The sequence below is a fragment of the Phoca vitulina genome, unplaced genomic scaffold (genome assembly GCF_004348235.1).
Source record: "Phoca vitulina isolate PV1807 unplaced genomic scaffold, GSC_HSeal_1.0 scaffold16, whole genome shotgun sequence".
Classification (NCBI taxonomy): Eukaryota; Metazoa; Chordata; class Mammalia; order Carnivora; family Phocidae; genus Phoca; species Phoca vitulina.
In genome coordinates this window covers 26888945-26910224 of record NW_022589719.1, presented here as the reverse complement: position 1 = coordinate 26910224, position 21280 = coordinate 26888945, and the positions used below count along the sequence as shown (strand labels likewise).

The window sequence follows — 21280 nt, the reverse complement described above, 5'->3', positions numbered from 1 at the left end:
CTTTCTTTCTAGGATGTGTTAAACCTCTCTCTCCTTTCCCTGGTAAGGACCCCAGTCATTGGATTTAGGGCCCACCCTAAATCCAGGACTGTCTCACCTAGAGATCCTCAACTTAACTCAACATCTGCAGACACTATTTCCAAAAAAAGTCACATCCATATTCACAGGTACTAGTGGTTAGGACTTGGACATATCTTTTTGGAAAACACAGTTCAAGCCCCTACAACCTCTAACATTTACCTAAATATCAATATTATTTCTTCCCATAAAAGAGTCCTAGTTAATATTTCCCCAGGTTTCTGGTCTCTTCTCTCACTTTCAGAAGGTCAGAGCCGAAAGTCCTATAAAGATAATTCAGTGGCTTTATTCTCCTGACAGACTCCAGACTCATACTGTAAGTATGTACACAGCCAAGACAGCCCAAATTTCATGAATAAATCCCATAATCCCCTACAGAATACCAGGCATTCCAACACTATTAGTAGGCCTACAATCCCCCCCCCCCAAAAACAAAACAAAACAAAAAAAAACCTGACACCACAAAATGCTAGTGAGGATGTGAGGCAAAGGGAACTCGCATTCACTGCTGCTGGAAAGGCAAAATGGTAGGGCCACGCTGGAAGATAGTTTGGCAGATCCTTACAGAGTTAAACACAATCTTACCAGACAGTCCAGTAATCACACCCTGAGGTATTTACCCAATTGAGTTGAGAACTTAGGTTCACACAAACATTTGTACGCAAATGCTTACAGCAGCTTTATTCATAATCACCAAACACTGAAGCAACTAAGATATCTTCCAAAAGGTAAATGAATGTACAAACTGTGGTAAATCCATACAAGAGAATATTATTCAGTGGCAAAAATCAATGAGCTCTCAAGCCACAAAAAGATGCAGAGCAACCTTCGTTGAATATTGCTAAGTGAAAGAAGTCAAGCTGAAAAGGCTCCATACTGTACGATTCCACTCCGGTAATATTCTGGAAAAAGGCAAAACTATAAAGACAGTAAAATGGATCCGTGGTCCCCAGGGGTGCAGGGGAGAGGGAGGGAGAAGCAGGTGAAGCACAGGGGACTTTGAGGCTGGTGAAGCAATTCTGTACAATATTGTAATGGTAGAGATCTGACATTATTGCACTTGTTAAGACCCACAGAACTCATAGCATGGACAGTGAACCTTGATATATGCAAATTTAAAAAGATTTATTCATTTATTTATTTTTAGAGACAGACAGCATGAGCAGGGGGAGGGGCAGAGGGAGAAGGAGAGAATCCTCAAGCAGACTCTGCACTAAGCGTGAAGCGTGATGCAGGGCTCGATCCCGAGACCCTGAGACCACGACCTGCTCCAAAATCAAGAGTTGGTTGCTTAGCCGACTGAGCCACCCAGGTGTCCCAATATATGCAAATTTTAAATATCACTTAGGTTGAGAGGTGAAAGGAAAGAGTGGAGACTGTGACAAGAGAAACTAACTGCACTGCAAATGTACAAAACACCTCACTGAAGGGCATGGAACGACAAGTACTGACCCCAGTCCCTTTGGGAGTGAGTCTGTAAGACTAGAGGCAAAAGAGATGGTACACACACACCCCCCCGTAGCTGGCCATGTTATTTCCCGTCCCAGTACAGGTGAACAATTCTGACGCCGCCTTGCATGAATACCGAATTAAACAATTAAGGGGGTGGGGGATGGTCGGAGCCAAGTTTCTCACTGTTGGACTGGGAGTTCACAGATGAGCAAGGGAGGAGGCGAAAATGACCCATGTGGGACTGGACTACAGTGGGAGACATCAGGAAAAACGGGTTCAACTTAATTATACATCCAGACAGTTACACGTAGGAATGTTTGTAGATATATGTATATGCAGTGGCCCTCCCCCTTATCTGCGGGGTATACGTTCCAAGACCCCTAGGGGATGCCTGAAACCTATATATACTCTGTTTTTTCCTCTATACACATACTTATGAAGAGGTTTAATGTTTAAATGAGGCACAGTGAGAGATTAGCAATACCTAATAATAAGATAGAACTCTCTCCCTCTCTCAAAATACCTTATTGTACTGCACTCATCCTTCTTGTTATGATGATGTGAGGCGGTAAATTGCCCACCTGATGGGATGAAGTGAGCTGGATGACATAGGCGCTGTGACCCAGCATTAGGCTACCACTGACCTGGCAATAAGTCAGAAGGAAGATCATCTGACCACAGCAAACTGAAGGCCCAGAAAACAAAATCAAGAATAAGCTGGGAAGGATGACTGTACCTAAGTTAATATATACACACATATTTCTTTTCTCCAGCTGCTGAGTGAGCATAAAAGAAATAACACCCAATAGCAACAAGCATACCTAGTGCCCAGATCTTGGTTTCTAATACTGTTCTCCATGAAAAGTAACCATGGCTCCTTGGAGAAATGGCTGATTCTAGGGCTGGGGCAGGAAATATACAAGCGGAGCCTGGGGCATCTTGTAGGAGCACAACATAAGAAAGTGCTCAAAAAAACCAGGAAACAAACAACACACCAATGAGGATACGTCAAAGGGATATGTACCCTTGATATGATGTGGTGAAAAGGCACTTTGCCCCTCCAGTCTCCAAACCCCACAACCCCAGTCTAATCATCAGACAAATTCCAACAGAAGGACATCCCACAAAATACCTGACCAGTACTCTTCTTAACTGTCAAGGTCACTAGTCAAAGTCTGAGAACAGGCAAGAGAAGCCTAAGGAGACATACAACTAAATGTAATGCGCTATGCTGCTTGCGATCCTAGAACGAAAAAGGTAAAAACTAAGGGCATTAAGATCACAGTGATATGATCTTTAAGACATTCTCTTTGCCCTAATAGCCTGATAAATATAGGAAGAGTGGTATTACCCTCTGAATTTCAGAACACATATATCCTGGGTTTTAGTAATATGAAGATTTGGGAAATTCTAAAGATTTTGTGTGAGATTATTTCTAACCAAGCATTTAGTTCCTCAATTAAGATTAACTGCAGCCCTAAATTGTGCTACTGGTTGACCCACACATTTTCTAAGCACTTGCTTTCCATCTTCCAGACACCGCAGATAAAGAGATGAACAAGTGTTAGATCCTGCCTTCAAGCACTTGAACTTAGGGGAAGACACAGAAGATAGGGAAAACACACACACAACGGTGACACCAGTGTTAAGTGTCACAATCCCATCATTCTTCCCATTGCTCGACTTTAAAAACAGGTTAACAGCCCACTTGTTAGGATTATAGTCTTCATGTGTTTAGAGAAGTGGTGCATAGGAAGTGCTCTATAACAGTAATTTTTCATAACAGAAGTAACCATTTTGGGAATTTAGGAAATGATCACCATTGCCTATGGAATAACAACTCCACTGAAGCGAGGAAATAAACTGAATTCTCACCATCCTCAATCCTCATCACTCACCATTTCCACATCCTGCTGATTTATACAGTCTTCTGCATTTGACTGATTTATACATTCTTCTGTAAACCACCGTCCATGGTTTTGCTTCATATGAAGGAGGATGGATTCCATAGTACACCCAAACTCAACGACATGAGATAACCCAACTTGGTACATATAAGCAAAGCCAGCCGTATGCATGGCTACCAAGGAACCTTTTGCATCGAACACTGGGGAGCCAGAAGCCCCGAAGTAAAAAGAGGTGTCATAGGTAATCACATCAGGATCATGAGCGATGTCCTGGAAGCTTCTTTGAGTGTACATATGGATATACTGCATATCATCACAGCTACCCTCTCCCTCTCTAGCCTGAGGATGTTCCTGAAATTTCCCTACTCGCTGCTCCAGAGGGATCACAGTGCAAGCATCACTAGACTTTGCCTCTCCATACGGGTGGCCAATGATGTATATCAGCCCACTAAGTGGTGCAGGGGCAATTCTGTGATAGAGTCCCAAAGGTACCTGTTGTCCATTTGCCTTCAGTTGCAGAATGGCATAATCGAGAGTTGCATCAGATACCTTAAACCAAGGCTCAACGAAAAAGCAGTTCTCTTCTTTCTCGGGGGGCCCTTCATAACTAAACGTCACCCTTACGCACTGACCAATTATGTCTGCCCACTTACTTGGGTCTATTCCTTTTCCCACAATGTCATTTACTATGTGCCGACAAGTTAAAATGAACAGCCTATTAAAAACAAAGCAGGTGGCAGAACCCCTATTTCCATTGTTGTCCCATGACAGGTACCCAACTGAGTCACTGAGATGAGAAAGAAGTTTGTGCATTTTTACCGGGGTAGAGTTTTTTGTCAGTTTCCCAAACTTTACTTCATGCAATTTAAATAACGAAGCTTTGTTGTTTTTATTTCCCAATTTCTTCTTGAAGTTGTCTCTGATTTTTTCACTTTCTCTCTTCAAACTGGGGTACTGAGCTACAATTTCTTCTCTCAACACACAGGTGTTTCTTTCCTCTGACTCCAAATTCTGAGCAGCTCCGGCTCCAGGGCCCGTGCTTTTCTCAACTTCCACCTCAAAGAGCTCGCCTTCCAGGTTGTCAACAGTCTGTGCGCTTTCTAGAATGGAGTCCAGGTTTTTGATGAGTCTCCAGTCCTCCTTCTCCAGAAAGGAGAGAAACCTTCCGTCCTTGCACACAGCGTCCCTGATGGTTTCTCCTTTGAAAGCGTAGACGCAGAGTTTGCACCCTTCTTTGTGAAGATGCCTGCGCTTAACTATCCTCTTCTTTCTCTTCCCAATTGCATGAATATAAAATTTGACACAGTCAGGGGACACCTTGTCATGCCGGCCACATACCTGGCTCCCTTCTTTCTGCCTACTTCTACTCTGGGCAAATGCGATTAGCACGTGGCAGCTTTCAGGAAAGCAACTGAGGGGCATTCCAAGATTGATGTAGCCTTCAATTCCTTCCGTGCCAAGCACCAGCATTTCTTTGCCCTGCTGAGTTTTTAGTTCCTTCTTGACAGCCTCTAGAGTGTTGAGTGCGGCGTATAAGCTCTCCCCTTCACTATGTGTGAGCACGTGTTTCCTGTGGTTCACAGCCAAGGTGACGTAAATTGTCTTGTTTGGGGGCATGGTCTGGTCTTTGGGTCCTTGAGCCTTGGTGTTAGTTATATCTTTTGGACCTTTTTTAGAGCCCATCTTCATTTGAGGAATACTGGAATTATTCTCTTGGTTTTTATTGACCTAAAAATAAATGTTAAATGCTTTAAAACCCTGAATACAACCTTACACAAGGAGGATTCATCAAATAGCAGAAATTCCCTGAAAAATTAAGAGCATTTGATTTCTATGCCTGAATGAGAATTTTTCCCAAGTCACATTCATCATGGCATTGGTGTGGACAGATACAAGTTCATATAGTGGCAAGATCACTTGCTGGCCATGGAAATAACAAGGCAGGCTGGTTGTAAAGATTCAGTGTACCGTCACGGGTGACAATACCCAGCATGATGACCGGCACATTAACAGATTAACTTTTGTTTCCCTTCTTTGTGATGGTGTTAATATTCTGGATCAAAAAAAAAAAAAGGAACATAAGGTAATATAAGTTTACTCTGGGCACAATATAACAAACTCTCAAAGAGCATCTCTTCAGCCCAGTGTTGTCAGAAACATCCTTGTTGGAACACTGTAATGGATTTCCAACTATTCAGAAGATTCTAGAGCAGATACAGACATTTTCAAATAAGGGAACCAGGTAGCACATGGTTATTAGCTGGCTTTGTCACGAAGTAGGACAAAGAGAAGCATAACTAGGCTTTTCTTGCCTTCCCTAGATACTTGGATATTCTAGTTACAACCAGAAAAAAGAAAACAAATGAAAGCTTTTACGTTGCATCCTCAAATTCTCAAAATTCTCAGCCTTCTTCTTGATAAATGCAAGGAGCATTTCAGACTCAGGAAAGAATGTGAGGGCTTGATATGATAACAGAGCCCCTTTATTAGAAAAAGCCCTGACTTAATGTCAGTAAATAAAAGTGCAAGTCTTCCCTCGTCTGAGACAAGTCTGTCTCAAGCAAGAAGTCATTTCTCTCTCTGCATAAATAAATTGAGGATAATAAAATCCTCCCTCCCTGCCTGATAAGGTTATGATAAGGATGATTATTTTAGAATTTGTTTCATAAACTAGAAAGCATGGCACAAATGTAGGTTATTACTGTGATCAAACAGATTAGCCATATTTGGAATAGTATATATTTTCATGCCATGAAATAGTATTAATTTTTTTATTCTATAGTTGACTGTAATACATTATAGTAGATTTGTTGTTGTTGTTGTTCAGGAAGTGTTACAATAGCTTTTTACTGAAGGCTCTTTTGATGTGGCCAAGATTTGTATTAAAACTGTATTAAAACTAAAAAGTAGAATAAAATGGATGAGAAAGATTTTAACAATATCCTCAACCTACAAGAAGGTAATTTCTTGGCAGAAAGCACTATGACACCCAGGGCCAAGGAGAGCTATGTCTCATATTGGCATATTCCATAAATAGTATTTACAAACATACCTGAGAGAAATAGTGCTCAATTTTCATATTACTCTTCTCATCGAACGCGATCTGTGACCTGCGCTTCTTAGGGCTCATGATGGTTTGAAGATGAATGGACAGTTAGCCGAAACACTAATTTCAAAAAGGTTCAAGTTAGAGTGGCATTTTCATAGCTATGTTAATTGTAGAGGATAACACTGATGGGACCCCATACCCCACCCTTCCCCTTTGCCTCTAGCATCCCTCTCTTCAGAGATGTTAACTTAGCAAGTAGAGAGCTTATCCAACAACTACAATCACCTTGATGATAAAAGCTCCCTTTTATGGAGGGAGCCCGTGCCTGTCAGTACTATACTAAATACTTTACCGAAATTTTCTCCAATTGCCAATTCCCCTAGAAACTATGCGAAGCTGGTATATTTGCTTTTTGCAAATGAAGAAAATATAACTCAGAGAAGGTAGGTGACCCTCAAGGCCAGAGCCACGTGGCAGAGATGGAATTCAAATGCAGAAGGGTTTGTAGTATGAGAATTCAAAAGTGTGTTCTAGTTACAGGGATGTTAAAATCTGGCCCGCATTTAAGGTGGAGGTGGCACAGGGATGGTGTAATTACAGGGGATGGATGGGAAAAGAACCATAAAGACAAAATAATCTTGGAATGAGGGCACCTGGGTGGCTCAGTCGTTGGGCGTCTGCCTTCGGCTCAGGTCATGATCCCAGGGTCCTGGGATCGAGCCCCACATCGGGCTCCATGCTCAGTGGGAAGCCTGCTTCTCCCTCTCCCACTCCCTCTGCTTGTGTTCCCTCTCTCGCTGTCTCTCTCTCTGTCAAATAAATAAATAAAATCTTTTAAAAAAAATAATCTTGAAATGAGAGTTTACCTGGGAAGATAGTCAGGAAGTTTAGTTGCTCCTTGGTTTTTTTTTGTTTGTTTGTTTGAAGGGATATTTTTCCTTCTATCTTTCCTCTGACGTCTCCCCAGAAGAGAATGAACAACGTAAATAAAACACTGAAATCCTCATTAGCAATAAATAGAACAAAAGCCATAGAGGGCAGCAGCTCTCTGTGTTCAGTATCCCAGCATGTGCCACGATGCCTGGCATGTGGCGAGTTCTCAATAAAGACACATTTGTGGGGCGCCTGGGTGGCTCAGTCGGTTAAGAGCCTGCCTTCGGCTCAGGTCGGTCATGATCTCAGGGTCCTGGGATCAAGTCCCACATCAGGCTCCCTGCTCAGCAGGGAGTCTGCTTCTCCCTTTCCTGTTCCCCTTGCTTGTGCCCTCTCTCTTTTTCTCTCTCTCTGTCAAATAAATAAATAAAATCTTAAAAAAAAAAAAGACACATTTGTAAAGATCCAATGAATGAATGGAGTATGCACATGAGATGCTATGACCTATCCTAAGTGCTTTTTTATAAATTACCTCATTTAATTCTTCCAACTCTGTGTGATAGGTATTATTAGTTCCATTTTACTAATAAAAAACTTGAGCATCCAGAGAGATTAAACTATTTACTCAAGGTCACAAAGCTCCAGAGAGTATACTTTTGATTATGAACATTTTCAAATAGGAACAACAACAAAAAAAAGAGAATGGGATAATGAATTTCCATATGCCTATCACATAGAGTTAATGACTGTTTTTTTTTTTGATAAATTTGCATCATCTTTTTATTTTCCTAGATTATTTTACACTTAGATACATCGTGACATTTTATCCCTAATTGTCTCTTTCCAGCTCTACAAATTAAGAACTTTTTCTTGCATAATCACAATACTATTTTATTTGGACGAAGAGCCAATTGAGGTGCACAAGTTGTCTTTAATTATTATGTCTCTTTCATTCTAGAAAAGGCCCTGATTTATTAAAGAGAACAGAGAAGTTGTCTGCAGAACGTTCACCTCCCCGGCTGCTTTATCGTGTGGTTAACTTACGCTCTAGCGCATCTGTTTCTTGTCAAGTTCAAGTTCTCTAAAGACTATGACTATTCTCCGAACCATTTCACTATGGAGCAGGAGCAGTGGCTTCATTCTTTACCGGTAATGAGCTACCCAGGAAACTCTAGCATCTCTGAGCCGAACTCTCCTGTTTGTAAAATGAGGCAATGACTCTAAGTGAGGTAAAGAATCTGAAGGTGCTGCAGTAAAGGGAGTTTTTGTAAGACCACCTGGGTTCCAATATCAGATTACCTTTTACTGGCTGCCTGACCTTGGGCATGTTAATTAACTGCTATCTCCTTGTCCACAGCTCTAAGATGGGAGGAGTGGTGGAATCTGATTCCCTTGTGAAGACTGAGAAATAGAATGCATGAAAAACCTTTAGAACAGTGCCTGGCTCATAACAGGATGCACAGTAAATATTGCCACTGTTACTATTATCAATATCAATATACTTACCACAGGGATACTTTTTAGACAGCAGAGAACCTGGGGAAACAAAAACAGATACCTATCACTGGGCTGTGCTGGAAGATCCTTGAAGGCAAGAACTTAACTGTCCAACAATTAAGAGAATCTGGGGTTTCAGTGTGTCCGTTGATGATGACCCAAACTTAGGGACTGAGATAGAACCTAGGAGATTTAGGAGTGATTATCACATATGGACCAAAAAAGGAATATGAAGTGGACAGAAGGAAATGTGAATTTTGCACTACACTGGGATGAACTTGAGCATTCACAGTGGAAAGGGGCAAGAGATTAAGAAAACACCCCAACATTCCCCCCGCCAACATCATTTCCAGTATCCAGCGTGAACCATGTAATAGTAAATGTGAAGTGTCCTTAGCTAGGTATCCTACTCCAGCCCACTCTTGGAGTTGGAGAAGGCTCTGCTGACCTAAAGGGCTTGCCTGAAGTCCTCCAGTAAGGAGATAAAGATATACAGCCGGTCCTTGGTCCATTTCCTGCCCACCCAGAGGCTCTCCCTTGGAATTCCTCCCCCCCAACTCATCTCTCTCTTCCCTTCTTCCTCTACCTCCCCAAGCTCTCTCTGCTTCTCCTCCTTCTAGCTCCTCCCCGCCTCTTCCTCTCCCACTCCTCCCCTTCCTTCCTCCCTCGCCTCCCCCTCCTCTGTCCCGCTCCTTCCCCTCCTCTCTGGAGCAAGTGCGCAGAGCTGAGCCAGACTGTAGGAGAGGGATCGGGTCTCAGCCGACCTAGGCCTCCCGCAAGGCCGCCGCCCCGCTCCCCCCAGTACACGACGTGACGAGCAGCCGCCACGGAAATAAAAGCTGGGTCCTCCGGGCCCCGCGGGTGGGCGGCGCTGTCCCGCCCCGGCCAGCAGACCCCAGCCCTCCGCCCCAGCCCCGCAGGCTCACGCGCGCTCGCCCACCCCTCGCCGGCCGTCAGCACCCGGGGCTTGAATCCAGCGCCCAGCCGAGGCCGGTGCTTATGGGAGGCAGCCAGGGCCTCCGCGCCCTCGCCGGAAGCTGGCCTGGGAGGCGCGCCCCCCTAGCTCAGCGGGCCGAGCGGGCCGAGCGGGCGGGAGGCGGGGGCTGTGGTTCGAGGCGTCCCGCCGGTTGCGATCCGCTGCTCGGGGGGCTGCTGGGTTCCTTCCACTTTCTGATCTGCCCGGCTTCTAACAGCCTCAGCCTCCAAATCCACGCGCCTCTCCCCGCCGCCACCTCTGGGTCTTCGCTTCTTTGGACACCCGGGAAGCCGGCCTGGCTGTCGGGGGTCTCCAGAATAAATATTAGCGTGTCTGTCTCTGTCCCTCCAGCCTGAAACAAAATCTTCCCAACGTCTTTCGTCCCCACGGCCGGTTTGAGAAACAGACATGGGAGTCTAGGCCTCTTCTCTGCCGTCACACAAGGACAGCCACAGCTGACACGGGCAGAGACCAATTGTTGTATTGCTAAGAAGGCGGATTTTCGTCAAATCTAGACCTTTTAAAGTTTTGGTCAGATAATCAAAAGGATTCCTTAAAAGGTTTCTTTACTCCCAAGGGCAAAATAAACTCAGCCCTTGGGGGAACGCAACAAAAAGAAGCTGGAGCTGAACCTCATCACACAAGATCCACTTTTCCCACCTTTGAGCTCAGAGAGAACCGGAGAGAAAGTTCAAGGGATCTCAGAGGCACACAGCAGCAGAAACTGACTAGGTGTTGTGAGGCCTCCGAGGTCAAATGCTGGCTCCCAGAAGTCTCAACAGAGCCAACCGCCTGTTGATAAAACAAAGCTAAGCCCACTGCTTCTTGAGGTTACGGGGAACAGAACTTTGGTAGTGTCTCAGAAAGGGGAGAGCAAGTTTGGGCTCTTTACTGAGATATCGAAGTCTGGTTTAAGTCGGGTCTTTAATGTGGGGGATTAGTTAGGATAGGGTAAGCATTGGGTGACAGTTTAGGATTGGTGGATGACAGGCAAGGATTTTCAAGAAGGTTTGGGATGGAAACTGTACTTTGATGTTTTCAACTAAAGAGTGCTGGGGTCTTTGAGGAAGTTACTGGAGTAAACAATAAAGATATTTGCAACTTTCATGTCCCTGGGCAGAAGTTTCCTGGTATAGTAAATTCATGTTGATGAAAAGAGAAGATAAGTCCTATTAAAGTATTAATGTAGTTAGCAAGCTATGTGAATGTAGATGGCTTCAGTACTCTTAATGATGAACATGCTTGAGAACATAGTCACCATTTGTCACTTAGAGTACTGAGTATTTTATCTTGGGAAGAAGCTCACTCAGGAAAACACATTTGACATGATTTGTTTGCTATACACAGAATTCAGACACAGAGAGGCTGATCTTCTTAGGAAACATTTTAATAAAGTTAACGCTGGGTCTTCAAAGACACATCAGTTTTTAAAATTAGAACCTGCTCTCCCCTTGGGCACTGCAAAAGAGATACACATGCTTTCATTTTACTCTAAGTTTCCAGGGACAGACCTCAGACCTTTCAGGAAACAACAGTATCCCGGTGTATGGGGTTTTTCTGCCCCCTCTCCCCAGCCTGAGGTTTTTCTCCTTCGTGACCCTGTCAATCAATAAATTTTCTCTAAACTCTTAAGTCAGCTCCAGAACCAAAGGGGTAACTCACCGAAGAGAATAGTTCGCCCCGGACCTAGCCTTCACTCGCCTTCACTCGCCTTCACTCGCCTTCACTCGCCTTCACTCGCCTTCACTCGCCTTCACTCGCCTTCACTCGCGACTTTGGGGGCACCTTTGCCTCCAGCCAGGAAGTCCGCCTTCTGGGGAAGCTGTCTGTGCATCTGACCGAAGGCCGGAGAGATCCTGAGTCGCTTTGCTCTCATTGGATGGCTGCTCTCCTGCTGCGGAAGCCGATTGGTCGCGCCCTAGCCGCCAAGTACAGCGCGGGAAAGGCGGAGCTTGGACCCACGCGCTGCAAGGTGCATACAATCCCAGGCAGGAATCGGGGCTGCGGCAGTCCGCGCACTCTCCCTCCCTAAGCATTCGCAGTCCCCGCGAGCAGGACCTGCCTCACTGTGCTGCTCACTGCCATCACTGCCTGCTTCATCTCCCTCCTTCCCCTAGTCCTGAATCCCCGAGACAGTCCCGGGGGAGGGGGGTGGAGCGAGAGGCGGGACACAGGACACGAGGCACTGAGGCCGCTCCTGGCCTGCGCGCAGGAACCCGCCGCGGAAGTGGGTGGGTGGAAACGTGGCTTCCGGATACCAGGCTGTCCCCTCCTGCAGATCATGTTGAAGGCGAGGGCAGAGGCACTAGCCAGGCGTCTGCAGCGTGTCACCAGCTCCAGCGCGCTGGAGGCGCCGCGGGTGGGTGGGGAGGAGGGGACTTGGGCGACTCCGGCGTTCCCAGCGGATGGGACAGGTTCCATGACTATGACAATCAGGAAGAAGCGGAAGCCGAGAATGGAGGTGGGGTGAAGGACCTTGTCATGAATCGATTCTCCAAACGTCCACCAATACAGGCAGACGTTTACAATCCTGATGAAGAAAACGGTAGGGACTCCAGGAATAAGAATCTCAGAGCTGACAACTCCAGTAGGATAGGGCTTGCAGACAGCCTGCTGTTGAAGGATCTGCGTCAACAGCAGATGTGCACGCATTCGATTCTGTGCACGCATTCGATTTGAAAAGGAGCCACAGTTACAACCGTGACACGTTTTCTGCAATTGACAGAGGAATATATGATGTGTGTAGAGTGACAGGGTTGAAAAGTGTGTTGGTAACTACAATATATGTGATAATTTGGGGGGAACCGGACTTAATGTGCATACAGCACTCCCAAAGTAACTACAATTACTGCCTCCTCTTCTGTGGGTTCTCTGGGGTTTGGAAAGAGTAAACTTTAATAAGGCAAAAAACAAACAGAAAACCCAAATTGTATGAAAATTTCACCACTCACTATCATTCTCTGAATTATTAGAAGTTTCTATGCTCCTGAGAGTAGTGCATGCAATGATCGCCAAAGACTTAACTTTGGCTGATTCTTTTTTTTTTTTTTTGCATTGTAGATTCTGAAGCAGTAAAAATTTCAATGACAAGCAAGAGGTGGTAAAAATACTGGGGTTGAAACTGCCCAACATCTGAGCTATCTGGTTTTGGAGAGCTATCCTGGTGATTATCCAACATTGACCAGCAACCTCCTGGTCCATTACTCCAGCTGACTTGTTAGCATTTGATAGACTTTTGAGATATTATCTGTAAATTAAGAAACGATCTCAACTCTGAAGAAGAGTGAAGTTGTCCCTTTTTGGTATTGTTGAAGCCGCAGCCTGTGCAGATACCATGGAGTAAGAAGACCTATAATGAAGAGTACATCTAAATGTCTGGTCCACTGAGAATGTATTTATGCCAATGTGAAGCATTTTCTGTGTCTTTTTCTCTTTCCTTCCCCTCTTTTTTTTCCTTCCCTCCTTCCTTTTTTTTTTTTGTCTTTTGTACATTTCAATGTATAAACAAAATAGTGACTTAGAAGACAGTAGGCTTAACAACACTTCCCAAACATGGATGTTAAGAATTCAACATTTTGTCTCTATGAAATATTAGTGCACAAGAAGATAGTGAAAAGTTAAAATAAAATCTGTTCTAATCTATGAGACATCTGTGCAACTCCACCTACTATGTAGCAAGGTATCTGTCACTTTTTTCTTAAATCTTTCTATAATTTTGTATAATTCTAATAACCCTTATTTTTTTTTTAAGATTTTTATTTATTTATTTGACAGAGAGAGACACAGCGAGAAAGGGAACACAAGCAGCGGGAGTGGGAGAGGGAGAAGCAGGCTTCCCGCAGAGCAGGGAGCCCGATGCGGGGCTTGATCCCAGGACCCTGGGATCATGACCTGAGCCAAAGGCAGACACTTAACGACTGAGCCACCCAGGTGCCCCTAATAACCCTTATTTTTAAAACATTTCTGGCTTCGTAAGTTATGTGTTGGCTTCTTGGGGAAAGGACATAAAATAACAAATATTTCCTAAACCTTAAATATATTCACAATAAAATATGTTTTGCCTTAAGGACATAGGAAAATAAACTTTTTTGGATGAAAGATTACTGTCACACTTTTTCCTTCATAACCCCTACATCTTCTATTATTTCTTTCTCCAAATTTCAGACAAAATGAAGTTGTAATTACAAAGTTACAATATAGAGCTAGTGAGAGCTAAACCAAATAAAATTCACATTCTCAAGACTAGAAACCAAAAAGTTTTTAAAAGCAATTTGACCATTAAACTTATTTATGAAATCTTCCTCTTGTTTTCTTTTGTCTGCTAAAGACCAGAGTTCTTATAATTACCAGGGAACTCCTAAAAAAGTAGATGCATTCCTTGTAAAGGCTTAATCAAACAGGCTATTTCTTCATTCCTAGATTAGGTCTAAGAGAACAACTCTTTCCCATCATTAGCCCCTAAAAGTGTTTTCTTCCATACTTAATTTGCAGCCAGTAAGTTGTTGGGGGGGGGGGAGGCGAAGCAGGAGGGGGTGTTTTTTTCCGTGATGGGAAGAGATTAATTTTTACATGCAAGGTCGAATATAAAGGTAACAGTATGGAATGAGTTTTCTTCCTATGCATATTCTCCATTTTATTTCTTGCCTATTGCTTTTATGGTTTTGTTTTTTTTTTAGCTTTTATGTTGTTAAACAGTTATGAGCAAATGGACTTAATACAGTAGCATTTTTATAAATAATTCCTGTGTTTGTTATTCTGCTACAGAAATTCGCCCTGTTATTATATTCAAAGTTTACACTACTCTGTGACATTTTGGAAAACATAAAAATAGGCTTTTCATAGGTTTATAAGACACTGTGGTCTATAAACACTAACTTCAATAAATCACTCATATATTCTATGACTAATTTTCTTATGGGAAACAGATATCAAAAATTATATGCATGGGTATAATTATGCTGTGGTAACTGGTCTATTTGGAGAATGTTTACTGTGACTCCTGAATGTAAAATCCTTGCTAGAAAATCTTAATTAGATAATGTGCCTATAATACATTACATAAAACATGTGAAAGTACAACCTCATCTGCAGGGTTTTGTTGTTGTTGTTGTTTTGTTTTGTTTTGTTTCTTTGTTTTTTTTTTTAGAGAGAGAGTGCAAGAGGTCCTGGGGGAAGGGCAGAGGGAGACAGAGAGACAGAATCTTAAGCAGGCTCCAAGCCCAGCACTGAGCCTGATGAAGAGCTTGACTTAACAACCCTGAGATCATGACCTGAGCAGAAACCAAGAGTCGGGGCGCCCCCGCAGTTGTTGCTGTTAATTTTTTTGCAAGGCCTTCTTGCAGGAAAAGCTTATATCATACATGAAGATGCCTTGTTTTCCAATTTTACTTCAGAATTTATCTTAAAAGCCATGCTTCCTCTGTAAAAAAACAAACAAAACCCAAAAAAGTAAATAAAAATTCCAGGTTCATCATACTTGATACAAACTTCTTTTTTGGTTGCCTGTTATAACTCATTCTTTTTTTTTTTTCATGTTTTTTAAATGTAACATTCACAATTTTTTTTTTTGGATTTTTTTTTAAAATTTTTTATTGTTATGTTAATCCCCATACATTACATCATTAGTTTTAGATATAGTGTTCCATGATTCATTGTTTGTGCATAACACCCAGTGCTCCATGCAGAACATGCCCTCCTCAATACCCATCACCAGGCTAACCCATCCTCCCACCCCCCTCCCCTCTAGAACCCTCAGTTTGTTTTTCAGAGTCCATCGTCTCTCATGGTTCTTCTATAACTCATTCTTAATTACTGAAAGCACTGTAAATAAATACCCGTTTCAGAAACCAAGAAAGGTTTATATGACACTGTGGTCTATAAACACTAACTTTAATAAATCACTCACATATTCTATGACTAATTTTCTTATGGGAAACATATCAACAACTCTTAAAATAAATTGGTGGTGGTGTATAACATTATATTGTAATTACTTTTATTGGTAATTTATAAATGGAGAGAGGGGCATGGGATTCCTTGGCAAAGGCCAGCCAGGCTGTTTGCTTTCACAGATGGGCTAACACTTATATCTGCAGGTGGAAGGAGTCAAGAGGGTACACAGGCAAATAAGATCTGCTGGGGGACTGCTCTGAGCTCCTTCTCTCTGCTTGACACATGCATATGCCTGCTTCATTTTTTTTTTAAGATCTTATTTATTTATTTGACAGAGAGTGAGAAACAGCATGAGAGGGGAGAGGGTCAGAGGGAGAAGCAGGCCCCCCGCTGAGCCGGGAGCCCGATGTGGGACTCGATGTGGGACTCAATCCCAGGACTCCAGGATCATGACCTGAGCCGAAGGCAGTCACTTAACCGACTGAGCCACCCAGGCGTCCTGCCTGCTTCATTTAATACTCTCAATAACCCTGTGGGGAAGGTGTGGTCATCTGCCCTGATTCACAGATCAAAGGTTTAGCAAGTATTTGCCCAGAAACATTCCTGTCAGGATTTGAACTCCCATCTGAAACTAAGGCTAAACTCTTTCTATTGAAAGAGTTCTATGGTTGCCTTTAATATTTAACGGCGGAAGGCACAGCAGCTCACTTCTTCCTACACATTTTTTTCATTTATGCAATCCTTTCTTCAACACATAAATGTGCAGTTATAATTTACAAGAGTTGTAAAGTGTAAATGTTGAGGAGAGTCCTGCCCTTAGGAAGGAGGAAATGGTACACACATAATGGAATTTCCAACATGGTTTCATTCTTTTAAAACACGTTGGTTCCTGCTTCCAGATAATGTACTGGATATTAGGGATACAGAGTTGAATGAATGAATGCTCACATTCATGGATCCAGAGCAGTTTAATACAATCTAGTTCTACGCACAGTACTTTTCCAGGACACACTATACATGTTTGCTATTTAAAGTTTTGTAAAGCTTTATGTAATTTTGCCTTAGAAAACATTTATTTTGATTTTCTGGGAATTAGGGAAACCCTAATTCTGTTTCTCTGATTTTGGAAAGTCTGGAGAACTGGAAGAACCAGATGATGAATGTGAGAAATTGTTCTCAAATCTTCACCCTTCCCTGCATATACACCTTTTGCCCGGTGACTCTGCAGTTCCTCCCACCTCATTAATGTCAGGCTTAGCCACCTGATTGGCTTTAGACAGTGGAATGTGCACAGACCGAAAACTAGCTGAGCTTGGCCTTGGGTGCCACTGTTTGTTCTTTCTGTTCGCCTTTCTTTGGCTTCTGCCATCCCCGGGTAAAGAACAGCTCCTGCTAGTACTAGTCATAATGTGGGGAGGCTTCAGTGAGGCCGTATGGAATGAGTGTCCAAATATACCAGGCACAAATAGTCCCTAAATGATAGGTGCTGTCACTGTTACTTCTTTTATGACTATCATATTACTCTGTTTGGTGCATACTTGTCTACAAGACTGTGCACTAGGTCAAAAGTTGCACATGATTTCTAGGTTTGGGGGAATATTACTAATACAAAAGGATGTACCAAATTACTCTTCCACCAGCAGGACGAGGTGATGTTCATTTCAGTTTGAGGTCAAAACTGTTGAGCGACCTGGATTCCTAAATTCAGAGCCAGATCATAAGACTCCAGATCCGCCCAAGATCTGGAGGGCGAAAGACAAGGTAACGCCGTCATGGGGGGGGGGGGGGCTCTGCTTAGACTGCTTAGAGGGTGCCTGCACCGCCCTGATTGCAGAGACTCCAAGGAGGAGGCTGCCTGAGTGCGGTGCTCATCCTCTCTCCGGGAAGAGCGGTATCCTCCGCGCCTCGCGCAGTCGTGGCCAGAGGCCAGAGCTCCTAGGCCTTGGGTCAGCGCAGGGGGCTCCGGCTGGAGTGCCCTCTGTCCTTCCTCCTACAGAGCGACGCAGAAACCCGCCGCGGGTCATTCCTGGTGCACCAGCAGCTCCTGACCTGGCTGAGCGGGACTGAGCACCATGGATGGCCGGTCCCTAACCACCTTCCCCAGTCCCCCTTCCTGAGACTCGCACTTCCAAGGCAGGCTGTTTGACTTAAGAGCTTCCTGGTGGGGACCGGCCTCTGCACCTCCGAAAACTGGATGGGGTAGGGTGGGAACCTTCATTCAGCACTTGTCGCCCGTTGGGGTTGTGCTTGACACACCTGAGTCTTATTTAATCCTCACATTCACTGCTTTGGCAGTGGGTGTGACTTTGTCTACATTTCACAGATTAGGAACCCGGTAAATTTGCTAGGCGCCACGGAACCAGTTGGAGGGAAAGAAAGATGTACGGGAGGATTTTAGTCTTAGAGCCTTACAGTCTTTTAGGACTCTGCAGAGAGACTTTGGGCACCTCTCAGTTCCTTCATTTGCAAATCACAGATGAGTGATTCCCCAACTTTAGTGTCCATAAGAAATATTTAGGGCAGTCTTTTAAAAATGCAGATTCTTGGGGCGCCTGGATGGCTTAGTGGGTTAAGCGTCTGCCTTCAGCTCAGGTCATGATCCCAGGGTCCTGGGATCGAGCCCGGAATCAGGCTTCCTGCTTATCAGGAGAGCCTGCTTCTCTCTCTCTCCCTCGGCGCCTCCCCACCGCTTGTTCTCTCTCTCTCAAATAAATAAACTCTTAAAAAAATAAATAAAATAAAAATGCAGATTCTTGAAGCCAACCCAATATGTTATAGTTCAACAAATCCTGGGTGAGGCTCCGTAAGGAGCATCTTTAAAAAATTACCCCGGTGAGAGACTCCTGCTTAGAAGATCCTTAAAGTCAATTGTTCATTAACAAGCACCGCACACTCTGCCTGGCGGTATGGTACGCACGCCACGTATTTTAAATCACCACAACCCCTCTGCGAAATGGGCACCATTTTTATCCCCCCATTTTGCGGAGGAGAAAGCTGGCCCCGCGCCTTCAGGCTCTAGGATCCGCGTCCTTTCCATTGCTCCGTGGGTTTCCGTGACCCCACCCCAAGTCCGCACTTCCCCACCTCAGCTCTTCCCCGCCCCGCTCTCCCCTCGTCCCGCCGCCCCCACCTGTCCCTCCAGGATCCTCTCGCGGCGTCCGCGGTGCTCTTAAACTCGGAGTTCGAGTTCAGCGCAGGAAGCCCCCTTCTTGCAAAGTCCCGGCCGCTAGAGCCAAGTCCCTAAGAACCCCGCCCAGCGAGGGCGTTTCTTCACCGCGAGCCGAGTCCGGGCGGCCGCCTGCAGGTGGCGCGAGAGGATGAGCCTGAGAGAGGGTGGGAAGGGGGCGGAGCCAGGGCGAGGATTGACATCCTTCCTGCCCAATAGCAGCACAAGAGGGAGGCGGTTTGCCCAACTCTCTGTTCCCTGCGGCAGGAAACTGCTTTTCCTTCGCTGTGTGCCTGACAAGCCGGAGACGTTAGCAGCGAGCTGAGAAGCTGCGGAACTGGACGCTCTCTCTCAAGTGCTCCTCCTAGATCCAGCTGTTGGCCTAAAGGTGCCAGAACTGAGGTTGGCTTGGCCTGCTGGGGCTGCCTCGCCGCCTCTTCAGTTTAGCATTGATGTACCTCACCTTGCTGGGAGTCAAGTGCCCTTTTCTCCATCATTGATGATACCCTGGATTTATTGTAAACATGTAAAGGGATTCTTGTTTTTTATTAACTTAGCCGCCAGGTATTTCTGGCCCTGAAAAGGAGAGAGCAGGCGGGATTTTAAAATATATTTTGTTATATATTTTTCTTTTGTTAATCAAGATATAACATATTAGGAAGTTTAATTCCTCAACATTGGGTTTCTTCCCTGGCCTTTTTATAGCAGCAACAACAGCAAAAGCACACTGTAATTTCCCGGGGGTGAATCGAAGCCGCTTTCTGTTTCCCGAAGCCTACCAGTTATTTTATGTATCCTTTCCTCCCTCGCTGTAAGTTTGGGAAGTGGTTGGACAACATGATGAGACTGACTAGAAGAATCACTAGTCAGATTTCATTTTGAGGGTTTGGTTTTTTAGTACTACTTTAACCATATAACTGACCTTCACAATCAACAAGAAAAAACAAAACAAAACAAAACAAAAAAAACCAGGCCAAAGCCAATGTTCTATGAAGGTGGATTTGCAAGTCATCTTACCATGGAGGTGTGGACCAGCCTCTGATTTTCTCTTCTTGGCTGCCCTTTGCAGGGTTGGATAAAGCCTGGGAGGACCAAGCAGCAAAGACAGAAGGGCTGGAGGAGCCGACCCTTGGGGCCTCATCTTTAGCTGATTTGTGTTGTTCCAGGACAAGTATTTGTTGGGGTAGAAGTCCCATGAATATACTAGAGGATAGCCTTTATTCATCTCTCGTTGACCTGTGTCTAAGAACTATAAATCTAAATTCTTCTTTTAAAAAAATGTACTCACTCTTTTTGGAGTTACTAGAACTTGATGTGTGTGCTAAAGAAGTGTTAAGCACTGGGGATACATTGAAGAATGTCAATGTAACGTTGTCCTTATCATCAAATAAGTTACAATCTAGTAGGTGAAAAAGACAGGTAAAAGAGAGTTACCACCCGTGTGCTATTATACAGAAATGAGGGAAGGGCGTGGTGGCATAGAGAGCGCTTCAGGGATGCCAGCACAGAGCTGGTGACGCTTGAGCTACAGATCCCAAGTTCAGATGTGCTGATCGTGGCAAAGTCCCAGGGTCTAGGTGTCTGACTCCTGCACATCCCAGTGATAAGCTTTACCGAAAATTTCGGTGGAAAACACATCTTACTATAAGCACTTAGAACCACCTCTTGTCTGGGCATCTGGTTGGACCCATCTTTGGCTCAAGGGGGCAGGTCAAGTGGCAGGCAAGCTCAAGCAGTGGCATATGCTTAGCCTCCTAGGATTGGCACTGAGATAGGCAGGCTTCCTTTGCATGCTTTTTAAAAACATAAGTTTGAAGATCTGATTTCCCCAATTAGGAGCTCCCGTGAAAATTTTTCAGTGGACATTTAATTGCAGCAGCAGGATCAGGTGATCTGAAATCCTTATGTGTGTGGTGCAGGAGTACTGGGCTCCCAGGATTTGACAAGAGGGCCCACAGTTTTGTGGACACGTCTAAAGGTATCCTCTTGGTTACAGTTATAGTTGGCCTTTTGTTGCATAATTCCTTCTTTCAATTTCAGTAAATACCAAACAGGAAATGTCAGTACCTGTGGTGGTCTGGTAGAGAAAGAATGAGTCAAATGCCGAGAGTAGAACTTAACTCCCCATTATTCAGATAGTAATTAAGAAAGAAGGCCTGTTTCTCAAGTAAACATGTTGGGCCCTTCAATTGGCATATAAGTAAATAATCATAATACATTTCTCATGTTAGTATTGGATAGAAGAATATGGTCACATTCTTCTCATCAAGTCTACATCTTGGCCGTCTTTCTTAATCTATGTCACCAATACAAGTCCTTTTCCTTCTCTTTAAAAGTCCAAGGTTTCATTTTTATGTAGCAAATTTTGTCTTGTAGGAAAACTATGAGAC

General features: G+C 44.1%; 1 protein-coding gene across 4 annotated transcripts; it reads right to left on the bottom strand.

The window, feature by feature from the left end:
* Positions 1–1357: 1357 nt before the first annotated feature.
* FAM111A (family with sequence similarity 111 member A) lies at positions 1358–18919 on the bottom strand. Of its 4 annotated transcripts, none has more exons than XM_032414894.1 (5): positions 18855–18919; positions 8866–8895; positions 7353–7445; positions 6490–6603; positions 1358–5165 (listed from the first exon to the last, which is right to left on the bottom strand). In XM_032414894.1, exons 4-5 carry the CDS (start codon positions 6565–6567, stop codon positions 3411–3413), a joined length of 1833 nt encoding a protein of 610 aa, XP_032270785.1. In that variant the 5' UTR covers positions 6568–6603; positions 7353–7445; positions 8866–8895; positions 18855–18919; the 3' UTR covers positions 1358–3410. The 4 variants fall into 4 exon arrangements, with proteins under 4 accessions (XP_032270785.1, XP_032270782.1, XP_032270783.1 ...); XM_032414891.1 differs by lacking the exon at positions 18855–18919 and adding an exon at positions 11495–11927; XM_032414892.1 differs by lacking the exon at positions 18855–18919 and adding an exon at positions 11495–11927 and having other exon boundaries at positions 7353–7438.
* Positions 18920–21280: the final 2361 nt, after the last annotated feature.

Excerpts from the sequence above, each read along its gene's own strand:
- FAM111A (XM_032414894.1), bottom strand. The coding sequence starts at position 6,567 with ATGAGCCCTAAGAAGCGCAGGTCACAGATCGCGTTCGATGAGAAGAGT. Across the intron at positions 5,166-6,489 it reads TTGAGCACTATTTCTCTCAG|GTCAATAAAAACCAAGAGAA; the intron begins GTATGTTTGTAA and ends ATTTATTTTTAG.